Here is a 12,931-nt window from a genome sequence, read left to right on the forward strand (position 1 = left end):
CGGCTTCTGGTATTCCTCGTGAAGTCATCTCCACTATGACTCGGGCCCGTAAGTCTTCCTCCGCTAAGATCTATCACAGGACTTGGAAAATTTTCCTGTCCTGTTGTCGCTCTACCGACCATCCTCCTTGGCCATTCTCTTTGCCGACCCTTCTGTCTTTTCTGCAGTCCGGTCTGCAGCCTGGACTGTCCCTCAACTCTCTCAAGGGACAAGTCTCAGCTCTGTCAGTTCTGTTCCAGCGGCGTCTCGCTCGGCTGGCTCAGGTCCGCACCTTCATGCAAGGCGCGTCTCACATCATTCCGCCTTATCGGCGGCCCTTGGATCCCTGGGACCTTAACTTGGTCCTCACGGTTTTGCAGAAACCCCCTTTTGAGCCTCTTAGGGAGGTTTCTTTGTGTCGTCTTTCTCAGAAGGTGGCCTTTCTGGTTGCCATAACTTCTCTCAGGAGAGTCTCTGATTTGGCTGCACTTTCTTCGGAGTCACCTTTTTTAGTTTTTCATCAAGACAAGGTGGTTCTCCATCCGACCCCGGACTTTCTTCCTAAGGTGGTCTCTCCTTTCCACCTTAACCAGGACATTACCCTACCTTCCTTTTGTCCGGCTCCTGTTCATCGCTTTGAAAAAGCGTTGCATACTCTGGATCTGGTGCGTGCTCTCCGGATCTATGTGTCTCGCACCGCTGCTCTTAGGCGGTGCACCTCTCTTTTTGTGCTAACCACAGGTCGGCGCAAGGGCCTCCCTGCTTCTAAGCCGACCTTAGCCCGTTGGATTAGATCGACCATTTCGGACGCCTACCAGAGTACTCAGGTGCCTCCCCCGCCGGGGATCAAGGCACACTCGACCAGACCTGTCTGTGCCTCTTGGGCTTTTAGGCACCAGGCTACGTCTAACAAGTCTGTCAGGCTGCCACTTGGACTAGCCTGCATAACTTCTCGAAGCACTACCAAGTGCATCCTTCAGGCGGCTGTCGCCCATTTGTGAAGTTAGGTTCTGCCTACTTCTTAGTTTTTCTGTTTATTCCCACCCATGGACTGCTTTGAGATGTCCCAATGTCTGGGTCTCCCAAAGGAACGATAAAGAAAAAGAGAATTTTGTTTACTTACCGTAAATTATTTTTCTTATAGTTCCGTATTGGGAGACCCAGCACCCTCCCTGTTGCCTGTTGGCAATTTCTTGTTCCACGTGTTATCACCGGCTGTTGTTGTGGACAGAGTCTCCGGTTGTTCCGGCTCTTGCTCGGTTCTACTTGTGGGTGGCTATTCTCCTTCAGCTTTTGCACTAAACTGGCTAGGACTGGCTCACCAGGGGGTGTATAAGCTCAGAGGGAGGAGCTACACTTTTTAGTGTAGTACTTTGTGTGTCCTCCGGAGGCAGAAGCTAAACACCCAAGGTCTGGGTCTCCCAATACGGAACTATAAGAAAAAGAATTTTCTTTGTCGCTCCTAATTGGGAGACCCAGACAATTGGGGTGTATAGCTACTGCCTCCGGAGGCCACACAAAGCACTACACTTAAAAGTGTAAAGCCCCTCCCCTTCTGCCTATACACCCCCCGTGGGATCACGGGCTCCTCAGTTTTCATGCTTTGTGCGAAGGAGGTCAGACATCCACGCATAGCTCCACTATTTAGTCAGCAGCAGCTGCTGACTATGTCGGATGGAAGAAAAGAGGGCCCATACTAGGGCCCCCAGCATGCTCCCTTCTCACCCCACTTTTGTCGGCGGTGTTTGTTAAGGTTGAGGTACCCATTGCGGGTACGGAGGCTGGAGCCCACATGCTGCTTCCTTCCCCATCCCCCTTAGGGCTCTGGGTGAAGTGGGATTTTACCGGTCTCCAGGCACTGAGACCGTGCTCCATCCACAGCCCCTGGGGATTCTGCTGGATATGGAGCTGAGTATCGTCAGGGACAGGGCCCTGCTACGTCAAGGTACTGTGTCCCCGTACAGACCGCGCGCAGACACACTGCAGCATTGCTGGGTGTGTTAGTGCGCCGGGGACAACAGCGCTGCGCGCTTGTGCCATTACTAGCTACAGCTCTGCTGAGTGAGTCAATGTATTGGGAACTGCCGCGCCGGCCGCTGCTGTCAGTTCACGCTGCGGCGCGGCTGGGACTTGTGGTGCGCCGGGGACTTCCGCGCTGGCCGTGCATATATGACGGCCGCGCTTATTACTCGAGTCCCCGGCTTTTGCGGCCTAGTTTCGTTTCGTTCCCGCCCCCAGGCCTGCCAGTCAGGGGAAGGGCGGGACGCTGTACAGAACGTCAGCGCCGAGGGCTGGAGTCTACTTTACATACTCCAGCCCTCACACTGGGCACAGTGGGACGCCAGTTTCCCGCACTTTGTCTGAGGCACGCCCACGGTCCGCCCCTCTTCACAGAACGCCGGCAGCCATTCCTGTGTGCAGTCTGAGCTGGAGAGGGGAGACAAGTTCTGGGAGACCCAGACACGGGATTCTGGCGACCACACACCCGCGTTTAAGCGGGCGGTAAGCGGCACCTCTGGTGCTGACCCCACTAGTGCCAAAGTGTATATTTGTATTTTCTCTAGTCCCTTCCACGACAGCATAGGAGGTTGTCTCTCCACGCCCTAATTGGGACAGGAAGTTCAAGAGGTTTAAAAGGACCCTCCCACCTCCCACAGCCAGTGTCTTTCCTGTCCCCATGGGGCATGGAGAGGTTTTGTTTTTCTCCTATGCTGTGGTGGCCGGCGAACTGCAGTATATATTTTTTTTTTTTTTCCCCCTATTACCTTCAGCCGGACGGCATCGGTCGGGCCTTCACCGCTCCTCCCTTGCTGTTCCCTCACGCTGTGGGGGACCGCTGCTCCAGCCTTCCGGATCCTCCTGAGGGGTGATGCAGGCTGTTGAGCTCCCCGGCCGGCGTCCTCCCTGAGCCGCCGGCCGCCTCCCGCATGCACGCTGCCGGAGCGATCCGGAAGTGCTCCCGGAGGCGGGACTTCTGGTCTTGCGGACTTCCGGTCGAGCGCTTCCGGTTTGCGGAGGCAGCGTGGAGGCACGCCGACTGCGACTCGACCTGCCCAGGACCGGATGCGGGAGGCGGGGAAACGTGCACCGTCACTGGGGAGGCAGGCCCTTGTCCATAAGGGCTGCCACGAAGACATCAGATCATGGTAAGACCGTGCTCCCTGTCATGTCTTCCGCTGCAGCTGCCTCTGCAGAACCCAGTGTGCCCCCTGCTACTGTAAGTATGGAGGGGACTGGTCCCTCGGACATAGGTCTCATCAGTGATTATGGCTCTCTGCTCTGTGTTTTCTAGGAGGACAAGGCCACCAAGAAAACTGACAGAAATGAGAAACAGAGAAGCCTGAGAAGTCAGAAAAAACTGACAAGTCCGATAAGCCTGATAGACCTGACAGAGTGGACAAAATTAAAAAATGTCCCATCTGTATAAAGAAGCTCCCTGCAGTATGGGATAAAAAGCTTTGCCAGCAATGTACGGACCAGGTTATTAGGGCCGAACAACCATCTCTGATAGATGAGTTGCGGTCCATGATGAAACAGGAGATTAGGGCCTCACTGGCTTCTCTCCCTGTGCCTGGCCCTGTTCCTGGCCCTGTTCCTGGCCCTGTGCCTGGCCCTGCTCCTGGCCCTGCTCCTGGCCCTGCTACTGGACCCTCTCCTCCAAAAAAGAGGAGACTCCAGTCGACCCCTTCTGATCAGGAGGACGCTGATTCCACCTCTGAGGGTCCTGATGAAGGATTTCCATCTGGGGGGTCTGACCAGTCCTTTCTTTTTCACTCAGAAGAGTTGGGGGATCTTATTGAGGCAGTTCGGAGCACTATGGGTTTAGAGGAAGTGCAGTCTCTTCCTTCAATCCAGGACGAAATGTTTGCTGGCCTGAAGTCAGTCAAACAGTTGGGATTCCCAGTTCATGCCAATATATTGGATATTGTTTCTCAGGAATGGGAATGTCCTGAGAGGCGGGTACGGAGTGACCTTAGACGCCGGTTTCCTCTGGAACCTTCGGGACTACATTGGGAGATCCCAAGAGTAGACGTTCAGGTGGCTAGGGTAGCTAAGCAAACGGCTCTTCCCTTTGAGGATACTTCCCAACTGAAGGATCAAATGGATAGGAAGGTAGAGGGCCTGATGAAGCGGTCCTGGGAGGCATCGTCTTCCTCTATTCAAGCCAACATTGCCTCCACCTGCGTATTAAGGTCCCTAATTAGGTGGTTGGACCAGTTGGAGGCTCATATTTCCCAAGGGACCCCTAGGGAGGAATTACTGGAATCCCTTCCCTTGCTTAGGAAGGCTACCTGTTTTCTGGCAGATACCTCGGTGGAATCTGTCCGCCTGGCAGCCAGGACCTCGGTGCTTTCTAACTCTGCCCGACGTGCCCTCTGGCTTAAGGCCTGGAGTGGAGACTCCACCTCTAAAATGAGGCTTTGTTCCCTTCCTTTTAAAGGGGATTTGGTGTTTGGACCTGCCCTGGATGATATCCTGGACAAGGCGACTGATCGTAAGGCCTTGCCCGATCCTAGACCTACCAGGAAGCGGTCCTTTCGTCCCTCGATGCCTCAGGCCTCCCAGCCCAGAGGGAAAGGGAAGGCAGGCAGGTGGAGCTATCCCAAAGGTAGAGGGAGAAACATCCTCATCCCTCCACATCAGCAACGTCCTCAGCAGGACAAGCAGTGACTCGGCCCGGGTGGGGGGAAGACTCTCAGCGTTTCTTACCCAGTGGCAGTCCATAACCTCTTGCCAATGGGTTCTGAAGATCATCTCGGACGGTCTTCTCATAGAATTCCTTTCCCCCCCTCTTCCGGGTCTCCGAGTCACTGCGCTGGCATCGCCGGGTTCACAGACTCTGTTGTACACAAAGATTTTAGAGTTAGTGCACTCGGGGGTCGTTTCCCCAGTCCCGAGTCGGGAAGAAGGGATAGGACACTACTCCCGTCTCTTCCTGGTCAAGAAGCCATCCGGCGACGTCCGTATAATTATCAATTTAAAAAGTCTAAACCGTCAGGTCAGGTACCGGCGGTTCAAGATGGAGTCGGTGAGATCAGCTATTCCCCTGATAGGTCTACACCACCAGATGGCCTCTATCGATCTGAAAGATGCCGACTTCCATGTACCCGTCCATCCGGGACACAGACAATACCTCAGGTTTGCGGTGCTTCACGGGGAAGAAGTTCTTCATTTCCAATTCAATGTACTTCCCTTCGGGATCTCCTCAGCTCCAAGGATCTTTCCAAGATCATGGCAGAGGTGGTCGCCTTCATAAGATTGCAGGGTATCTGTCTAGTTCCGTATCTGGACGACTTTCTTCTCATGGCTCCGTCTGCTCCAACCCTCCGGAGCCATGTGGAGAGGTCTTTGGGAATCCTTCGGTCTCTGGGATGGATTCCCAATCTCAAAAAATCACAGTTAACCCCCTCCTCCACACGGCAGTTTCTCGGAGTGCTGCTGGACTCCGACAGACAGGCATCTTTTCTCCCAGAGGGCCACAGGATAGCTCTGTTATCCAAAATCTCGAAGCTCCGCAGGCAGGCTCGCCCAACGCTTCGAGCGGCTATGTCAGCCCTGGGTTCCATGACATCCTGCATCCCCTCGGTCAGGTGGGCTCAGGCCCATTCTCGGTGTCTCCAGGATCATATCCTGGCACACTGGGACAGACTCCCGTCATCCCTAAACAGAAGGTTTCGCCTCTCGGAGTCCGTCTCCTCATCCCTTCTCTGGTGGCTGAGTCCCGCCAACCTGCAGGTGGGGGTTGCCTGGACTCAGAAACCCCTGGTTACACTGACCACAGATGCCAGCCTACGTGGATGGGGGGCAATGGTGGCAAATTCCCCATTTCAAGGGGTCTGGAGTCCTTATGTCAGCTCCCAATCCTCCAACTACCGGGAGCTCAGGGCAGTCAGGGAAGCCCTCCTTGCGGCTCAGGACCTCGTCCGGGACTCTCACGTCCTGGTATATTCAGACAATGTCACAACAGTGGCACATCTCCGCCATCAGGGCAGTACACGCTCAGGCGCCCTGAAGTCGGTATCCTCCCGAATCTTTCAATGGGCAGAACAATCTCTGCTCTCCCTTTCTGCGGTCCATCTGAAGGGCTCCCTCAATCTTCAGGCGGATTTCCTGAGTCGTCGGGATGTTCATCCAGGGGAATGGAGCCTGGATCAGGCAGTGTTCTGCTCTCTAGTGGCAAGGTGGGGTGCACCAGAGGTGGACCTCTTTGCCTCAGCAGAGAATCGCAAGGTCGCAACATATTTCTCCCTGAACCCAAGGGACGAGGCTTTAGGGGTAGACGCTTTCTGCCACAGTTGGTCCTTTCGCCTCGCTTACGCGTTCCCCCCTCTTCCTCTTCTCGCACGGGCCCTGAGGAAGATCAGAGACGAGGGGGTCCCAACTATACTGGTAGCCCCTCTGTGGCCCCGGAGGAGTTGGTACAGCCTGGTCATGACGCTAGGAATCGACGGCCCAGTCCTCTTAGGTTCGGACCCCAGCTTACTGTCACAGGGTCCGATTTTCCATCCGGCTCCTCAGAAACTCAACTTGGCTGCCTGGCTTCTGAGGCCCGGGCACTGAAGGCTCAAGGGCTTTCTGACAAAGTTGTGGCTACGCTGCAGAAGAACCGTAAACCTGTGACTAATAGTATATAACAAAATCTGGAAGAGATTTTCCTCCTGGTGTGGTTCTCGGCCTCCTGACCCTTTTCGGCCTAATATTGCGCAGATTCTGGACTTTCTCCAAAGTGGTTTAGACTTAGGTCTTAGGCCCAGCTCCCTGAAAGTTCAGGTGTCAGCACTCAGTGCAGTCTTTGACACGGCTCTGGCAGATCATCGTTGGATCCGTCGGTTCTTTGTGTCCGCTAGTAGACTCTGTCCACGTCGGAGGGTCCTGACGCCTCGCTGGGATCTCAATGTGGTCCTTACAGGACTATCTCAATCTCCGTTTGAACCTCTGTGCTCTTGTAACATTCGTTCCCTTTCTCACAAGACTGCTTTTCTTGTGGCTATTACATCTGCTCGCAGAGTCGGCGAACTTCAGGCTTTGTCTGTTAGGGAACCTTCTCTGACCATCAGAGATGACAGCATTGTTTTTCAGCTGGACCCTTCCTTCCTTCCCAAGGTGGTTTCGGATTTTCACCGTTCGCAGTCCATCGTCCTGCCTTCATTCTGTCAGAATCCTCGGACTCCGGGTGAGGAAGTGTTTCATTCTTTGGATGTCCGTCGGATAGTGTTGCACTACCTAGAGGTTACTGCTTCTTGGCGCCTTGATTCTAACCTGTTCATCCAGCCCTTTGGCCGCAATAAGGGCAAGAAGGTGGCTAAGAGTACCGTCGCCAACTGGATTGTGCGGGCAATTAGAGATGCCTACCTCGCTCAGCATCTCTCTCCACCTACTGGATTCACGGCGCACTCCACCAGGGCTACCTCTGCCTCCTGGGCCGAACGGGCAGGGGCTTCCCCTGAGCAGATCTGCAAGGCGGCTACGTGGTCTTCGCTCCATACCTTCACGAAGCATTATCGTCTGGATCTGGATTCCAACAGGGATTTGGCCTTTGGCAGGAAAGTCCTGCAGGCTGTGGTCCCCCCCTAGGTATCAATTCTTTGGTATTCCTCCTATGCTGTCGTGGAAGGGACTAGAGAAATAAGAATTATTCTTACCGATAATTCGCTTTCTAGGACCTTCCACGACAGCAGGTAATTCCCTCCCCTATGTATTCATGTATTCCTGAATGTGTAGTACTTCTCATATGCTATGGATTCTTTGTAAGACACTGGCTGTGGGAGGTGGGAGGGTCCTTTTAAACCTCTTGAACTTCCTGTCCCAATTAGGGCGTGGAGAGACAACCTCCTATGCTGTCGTGGAAGGTCCTAGAAAGCGAATTATCGGTAAGAATAATTCTTATTTTATGCTTACATGCTATACATTGCACTGTACGGTCGCTGGTGATTTTTGGCTATATACCCTCCTAGATTGCTCAGAGGAGACAACAGCATGTCATCCGCAAAAAGCAAGGGTGCCAAGGCACAGGCTTTCTATGCTGCTTGTACCGCATGTGAGGCTACTCTACCGGCAGGTTCCACTGACCCCCATTGTGTGCAGTGCTCGGCCCCTGTGGCACTTGCTCGGCCGGGGCCTCTGCTAGAGGTGACCCAGGAAGAACCACCTGTGAATACTGTCCAGGTGACGGGGACGGAGTTTGCAGTTTTTGCTGATAGATTGTCTGTGACTATGACTAAAATTCTAGAAACTTTGCAGTCTAGACCAGTAACTCAGACCATGGGCACTGTTGAATCATTGCTCCCTGGTCCCCCTCAGTTGGAACAGCTCCGGGCTCCGGGGGTGTCCCATGCATCCCAGGGTGAAGGCTCTGACACGGACGACAGTCCCAGACAGCCTAAGCGAGCTCGCTATGAGCGGCCCTCGACTTCATCACACTGGTCAGGGTCCCAGCAGGAGGACTCTCTATGATGAGGCGGAGGTAGCTGATCAGGATTCTGATCCTGAGACCGCTCTCAATCTGGATACTCCTGATGGTGACGCCATAGTGAATGATCTTATAGCGTCCCTCAATAGAATGTTGGATATTTCTCCCCCAGCTCCTCCAGTAGAGGAGTCAGCTTCACAGCAGGAGAAATTCCATTTCAGGTATCCCAAGCGTAAATTAAGTACTTTTCTGGACCACTCTGACTTTAGAGAGGCAGTCCAGAAACACCACGCTTATCCAGATAAGCGTTTCTCCAAACGGCTTAAGGATACACGTTATCCCTTTCCCCCTGACGTGGTCAAGGGCTGGACCCAGTGTCCCAAGGTGGATCCTCCAATCTCCAGGCTTGCGGCTAGATCCATAGTTGCAGTGGAAGATGGGGCTGCACTTAAAGATGCCACTGACAGACAGATGGAGCTCTGGTTGAAATCCATCTATGAAGCTATCGGCGCGTCGTTTGCTCCAGCATTCGCAGCCGTATGGGCACTCCAAGCTATTTCAGCTGGTTTGGCGCAGATTGACACGGTCACACGTACATCTGTTCCGCAGGTGGCATCCTTAACCTCTCAAATGTCTGCATTTGCGTCTTACACGATTAATGCTGTCCTGGACTCTACGAGCCGTACGGCAGTGGCGTCCGCCAACTCCGTGGTTTTACGCAGAGCCTTGTGGTTAAGGGAATGGAAGGCAGATTCTGCTTCCAAAAAGTGCTTAACCAGTTTGCCATTGTCTGGTGACCGACTGTTTGGTGAGCGTTTGGATGAAATCATTAAACAGTCCAAGGGTAAGGATTCATCCTTACCTCAGCCCAGACAAAACAAACCCCAACAGAGGAGGGGACAGTCGGGGTTTCGGTCCTTTCGAGGCTCGGGCAGGTCCCAATTCTCCTCGTCCAAAAGGACTCAAAAGGATCAGAGGAGCTCAGATTCTTGGCGGGCTCAGTCACGCCCAAAAAAGACAGCCGGAAGACCCGCTACCAAGGCGGCTTCCTCATGACTTTCGGCCTCCTCTCTCCGCATCCTCGGTCGGTGGCAGGCTCTCCCGCTTTGGCGACATTTGGCTGCCACAGGTCAAAGACCGTTGGGTGAGAGACATTCTGTCTCACGGGTACAGGATAGAGTTCAGTTCTCGTCCTCCAACTCGATTCTTCAGAACTTCTCCATCTCCCGACCGAGCCGATGCTCTTCTGCAAGCGGTGTGCACTCTAAAGGCAGAAGGAGTGGTGACCCCTGTTCCTCTTCAGGAGCAAGGTCACGGTTTTTACTCCAATTTGTTTGTGGTGCCAAAAAAGGACGGGTCTTTCCGTCCCGTTCTGGATCTAAAACTGCTCAACAAGCACGTGAAAACCAGGCGGTTCCGGATGGAATCCCTCCGCTCCGTCATCGCCTCAATGTCTCAAGGAGATTTCCTAGCATCAATAGACATCAAGGATGCTTATCTCCACGTGCCGATTGCTCCAGAGCACCAGCGTTTTCTACGCTTCGTTATAGGAGACGAACACCTTCAGTTCGTAGCTCTGCCTTTCGGGCTGGCGACAGCCCCACGGGTCTTCACCAAGGTCATGGCAGCAGTAGTAGCAGTCCTGCACTCTCAAGGTCACTCTGTGATCCCGTATTTGGACGATCTACTTGTCAAGGCACCCTCTCAAGAGGCATGCCAACACAGCCTGAACGTTGCGCTGGAGACTCTCCAGAGTTTCGGGTGGATCATCAACTTTTCAAAGTCAAATCTGACCCCGACCCAATCGCTAACATACCTTGGCATGGAGTTTCATACTCTCTCAGCGATAGTGAAGCTTCCGCTGGACAAACAGCGTTCACTACAGACAGGGGTGCAATCTCTCCTTCAAGGCCAGTCACACCCCTTGAGACGCCTCATGCACTTCCTAGGGAAGATGGTAGCAACAATGGAGGCAGTCCCTTTCGCGCAGTTTCATCTGCGTCAACTACAATGGGACATTCTCCGCCAATCGGACGGGAAGTCGACGTCCCTCGACAGGAACGTCTCCCTTTCTCAGGCGGCCAAGGAATCTCTTCGGTGGTGGCTTCTTCCCACCTCATTGTCAAAAGGAAAGTCCTTTCTACCCCCATCCTGGGCGGTGGTTACGACAGACGCGAGTCTTTTGGGGTGGGGAGCAGTTTTTCTCCACCACAGGGCTCAAGGTACGTGGACTCAGCAAGAGTCCACCCTTCAGATCAATGTTCTGGAAATCAGAGCAGTGTATCTTGCCCTACAAGCCTTCCAGCAGTGGCTGGAAGGCGAGCAGATCCGAATTCAGTCGGACAACTCCACAGCGGTGGCATACATCAACCACCAAGGAGGAACACGCAGTCGGCAAGCCTTCCGGGAAGTCCGGCGGATTCTGACGTGGGTGGAAGACATGGCATCCACCATATCCGCAGTTCACATCCCAGGCGTGGAAAACTGGGAAGCAGACTTCCTCAGTCGCCAGGGTATGGACGCAGGGGAATGGTCTCTTCACCCGGACGTGTTTTCAGGAGATCTGTCGCCGCTGGGGGATGCCGGACGTCGACCTAATGGCGTCCCGGCACAACAACAAGGTCCCGGCTTTCATGGCACGGTCTCACGATCACCGAGCTCTGGCGGCGGACGCCTTAGTTCAAGATTGGTCGCAGTTCCGGCTACCTTATGTGTTCCCACCTCTGGCACTGTTGCCCAGAGTGCTGCGCAAGATCAGGTCCGACTGCCGCCGCGCCATCCTCGTCGCTCCAGACTGGCCGAGGAGGTCGTGGTACCCGGATCTGTGGCACCTCACGGTAGGCCAACCGTGGGCACTACCAGACCGACCAGACTTGTTGTCCCAAGGGCCGTTTTTCCACCTGAATTCTGCGGCCCTGAACCTGACTGTGTGGCCATTGAGTCCTGGATCCTAGCGTCTTCAGGATTATCTCAAGAGGTCATTGCCACCATGAGACAGGCTAGAAAACCATCCTCCGCCAAGATCTACCACAGGACGTGGAAGATATTCTTATCTTGGTGCTCTGCTCAGGGAGTTTCTCCCTGGCCATTTGCATTGCCTACTCTTCTTTCCTTCCTGCAATCCGGTTTGGAAAAAGGTTTGTCGCTAGGCTCCCTTAAAAGACAAGTCTCAGCGCTATCTGTATTTTTTCAGAAACGCCTAGCACGACTTCCTCAGGTACGCACGTTCCTGCAAGGGGTTTGTCATATCGTCCCTCCTTACAAGCGGCCGTTAGAGCCCTGGGATCTGAACAGGGTTCTAATTGCTCTCCAGAAGCCGCCTTTCGAGCCTATGAGGGATGTTTCCCTTTCTCGCCTTTCACAGAAAGTGGCCTTTCTAGTAGCGGTCACGTCTCTTCGGAGAGTGTCCGAGCTAGCAGCGCTGTCATGCAAATCTCCCTTCCTGGTGTTTCACCAGGACAAGGTGGTTCTGCGCCCGATTCCGGAGTTTCTCCCTAAGGTGGTATCCCCCTTTCATCTCAATCAGGATATCGTCTTACCTTCTTTGTGTCCTCATCCAGTTCATCAATGTGAAAAGGATTTGCATTTGTTGGATCTGGTGAGAGCACTCAGAATCTACATTTCCCGCACGGCGCCTCTGCGCCGCTCGGATGCACTCTTTGTCCTTGTCGCTGGTCAGCGTAAAGGGTCGCAAGCTTCCAAATCCACCCTGGCTCGGTGGATCAAGGAACCAATTCTTGAAGCCTACCGTTCGGCTGGGATTCCGGTTCCCTCAGGGCTGAAGGCCCATTCTACCAGAGCCGTGGGTGCATCCTGGGCATTACGGCACCAGGCTACGGCTCAGCAGGTGTGCCAGGCGGCTACCTGGTCGAGTCTGCACACTTTTACCAAGCATTATCAGGTGCATACCTACGCTTCGGCGGACGCCAGCCTAGGTAGACAAGTCCTTCAGGCGGCGGTTGCCCACCTGTAGGAAAGGGCTGTTTTTACGGCCCTATCACGAGGTGTTATTTTACCCACCCAGGGACTGCTTTTGGACGTCCCAATTGTCTGGGTCTCCCAATTAGGAGCGACAAAGAAGAAGGGAATTTTGTTTACTTACCGTAAATTCCTTTTCTTCTAGCTCCAATTAGGAGACCCAGCACCCGCCCTGTTTTCTTAGGGATTTTTATTTTTTCGGGTACACATGTTGTTCATGTTGAATGGTTTCAGTTCTCCGATGTTTCTTCGGATCGAATTGGTTTTTAAACCAGTTATTGGCTTTCCTCCTTCTTGCTCTTGCACTAAAACTGAGGAGCCCGTGATCCCACGGGGGGTGTATAGGCAGAAGGGGGAGGGGTTTTACACTTTTAAGTGTAGTGCTTTGTGTGGCCTCCGGAGGCAGTAGCTATACACCCCAATTGTCTGGGTCTCCCAATTGGAGCTAGAAGAAAAGGAATTTACGGTAAGTAAACAAAATTCCCTTCTTCGGTAAGTAAACAAAATTCTCTTTTTTTCATTTTATACGACGCACTCCAAATTTGGACAAAAAAAAGTGGGGAA

The 12,931-nt window shown here is 53.6% G+C and overlaps 1 protein-coding gene across 3 annotated transcripts in view; it reads left to right on the forward strand.

The window, feature by feature from the left end:
• MKI67 (marker of proliferation Ki-67) overlaps nucleotides 1-12,931 on the forward strand; it is a 290,198-nt gene that overhangs the window by 171,658 nt on the left and 105,609 nt on the right. For 2 of the 3 annotated variants that reach the window (XM_075348448.1, XM_075348449.1), the window contains exon 12: nucleotides 7,794-7,850. The exons of the other annotated variant lie outside the window; for it this stretch is intronic. In XM_075348448.1, coding sequence (XP_075204563.1) covers nucleotides 7,794-7,850 — 57 coding nt within the window. The remainder of the gene's footprint in view (nucleotides 1-7,793; nucleotides 7,851-12,931) is intronic. 3 annotated transcript variants of the gene reach the window in all.

The sequence above is a fragment of the Anomaloglossus baeobatrachus genome, chromosome 5, assembly GCF_048569485.1.
Source record: "Anomaloglossus baeobatrachus isolate aAnoBae1 chromosome 5, aAnoBae1.hap1, whole genome shotgun sequence".
Taxonomy (NCBI): Eukaryota; Metazoa; Chordata; class Amphibia; order Anura; family Aromobatidae; genus Anomaloglossus; species Anomaloglossus baeobatrachus.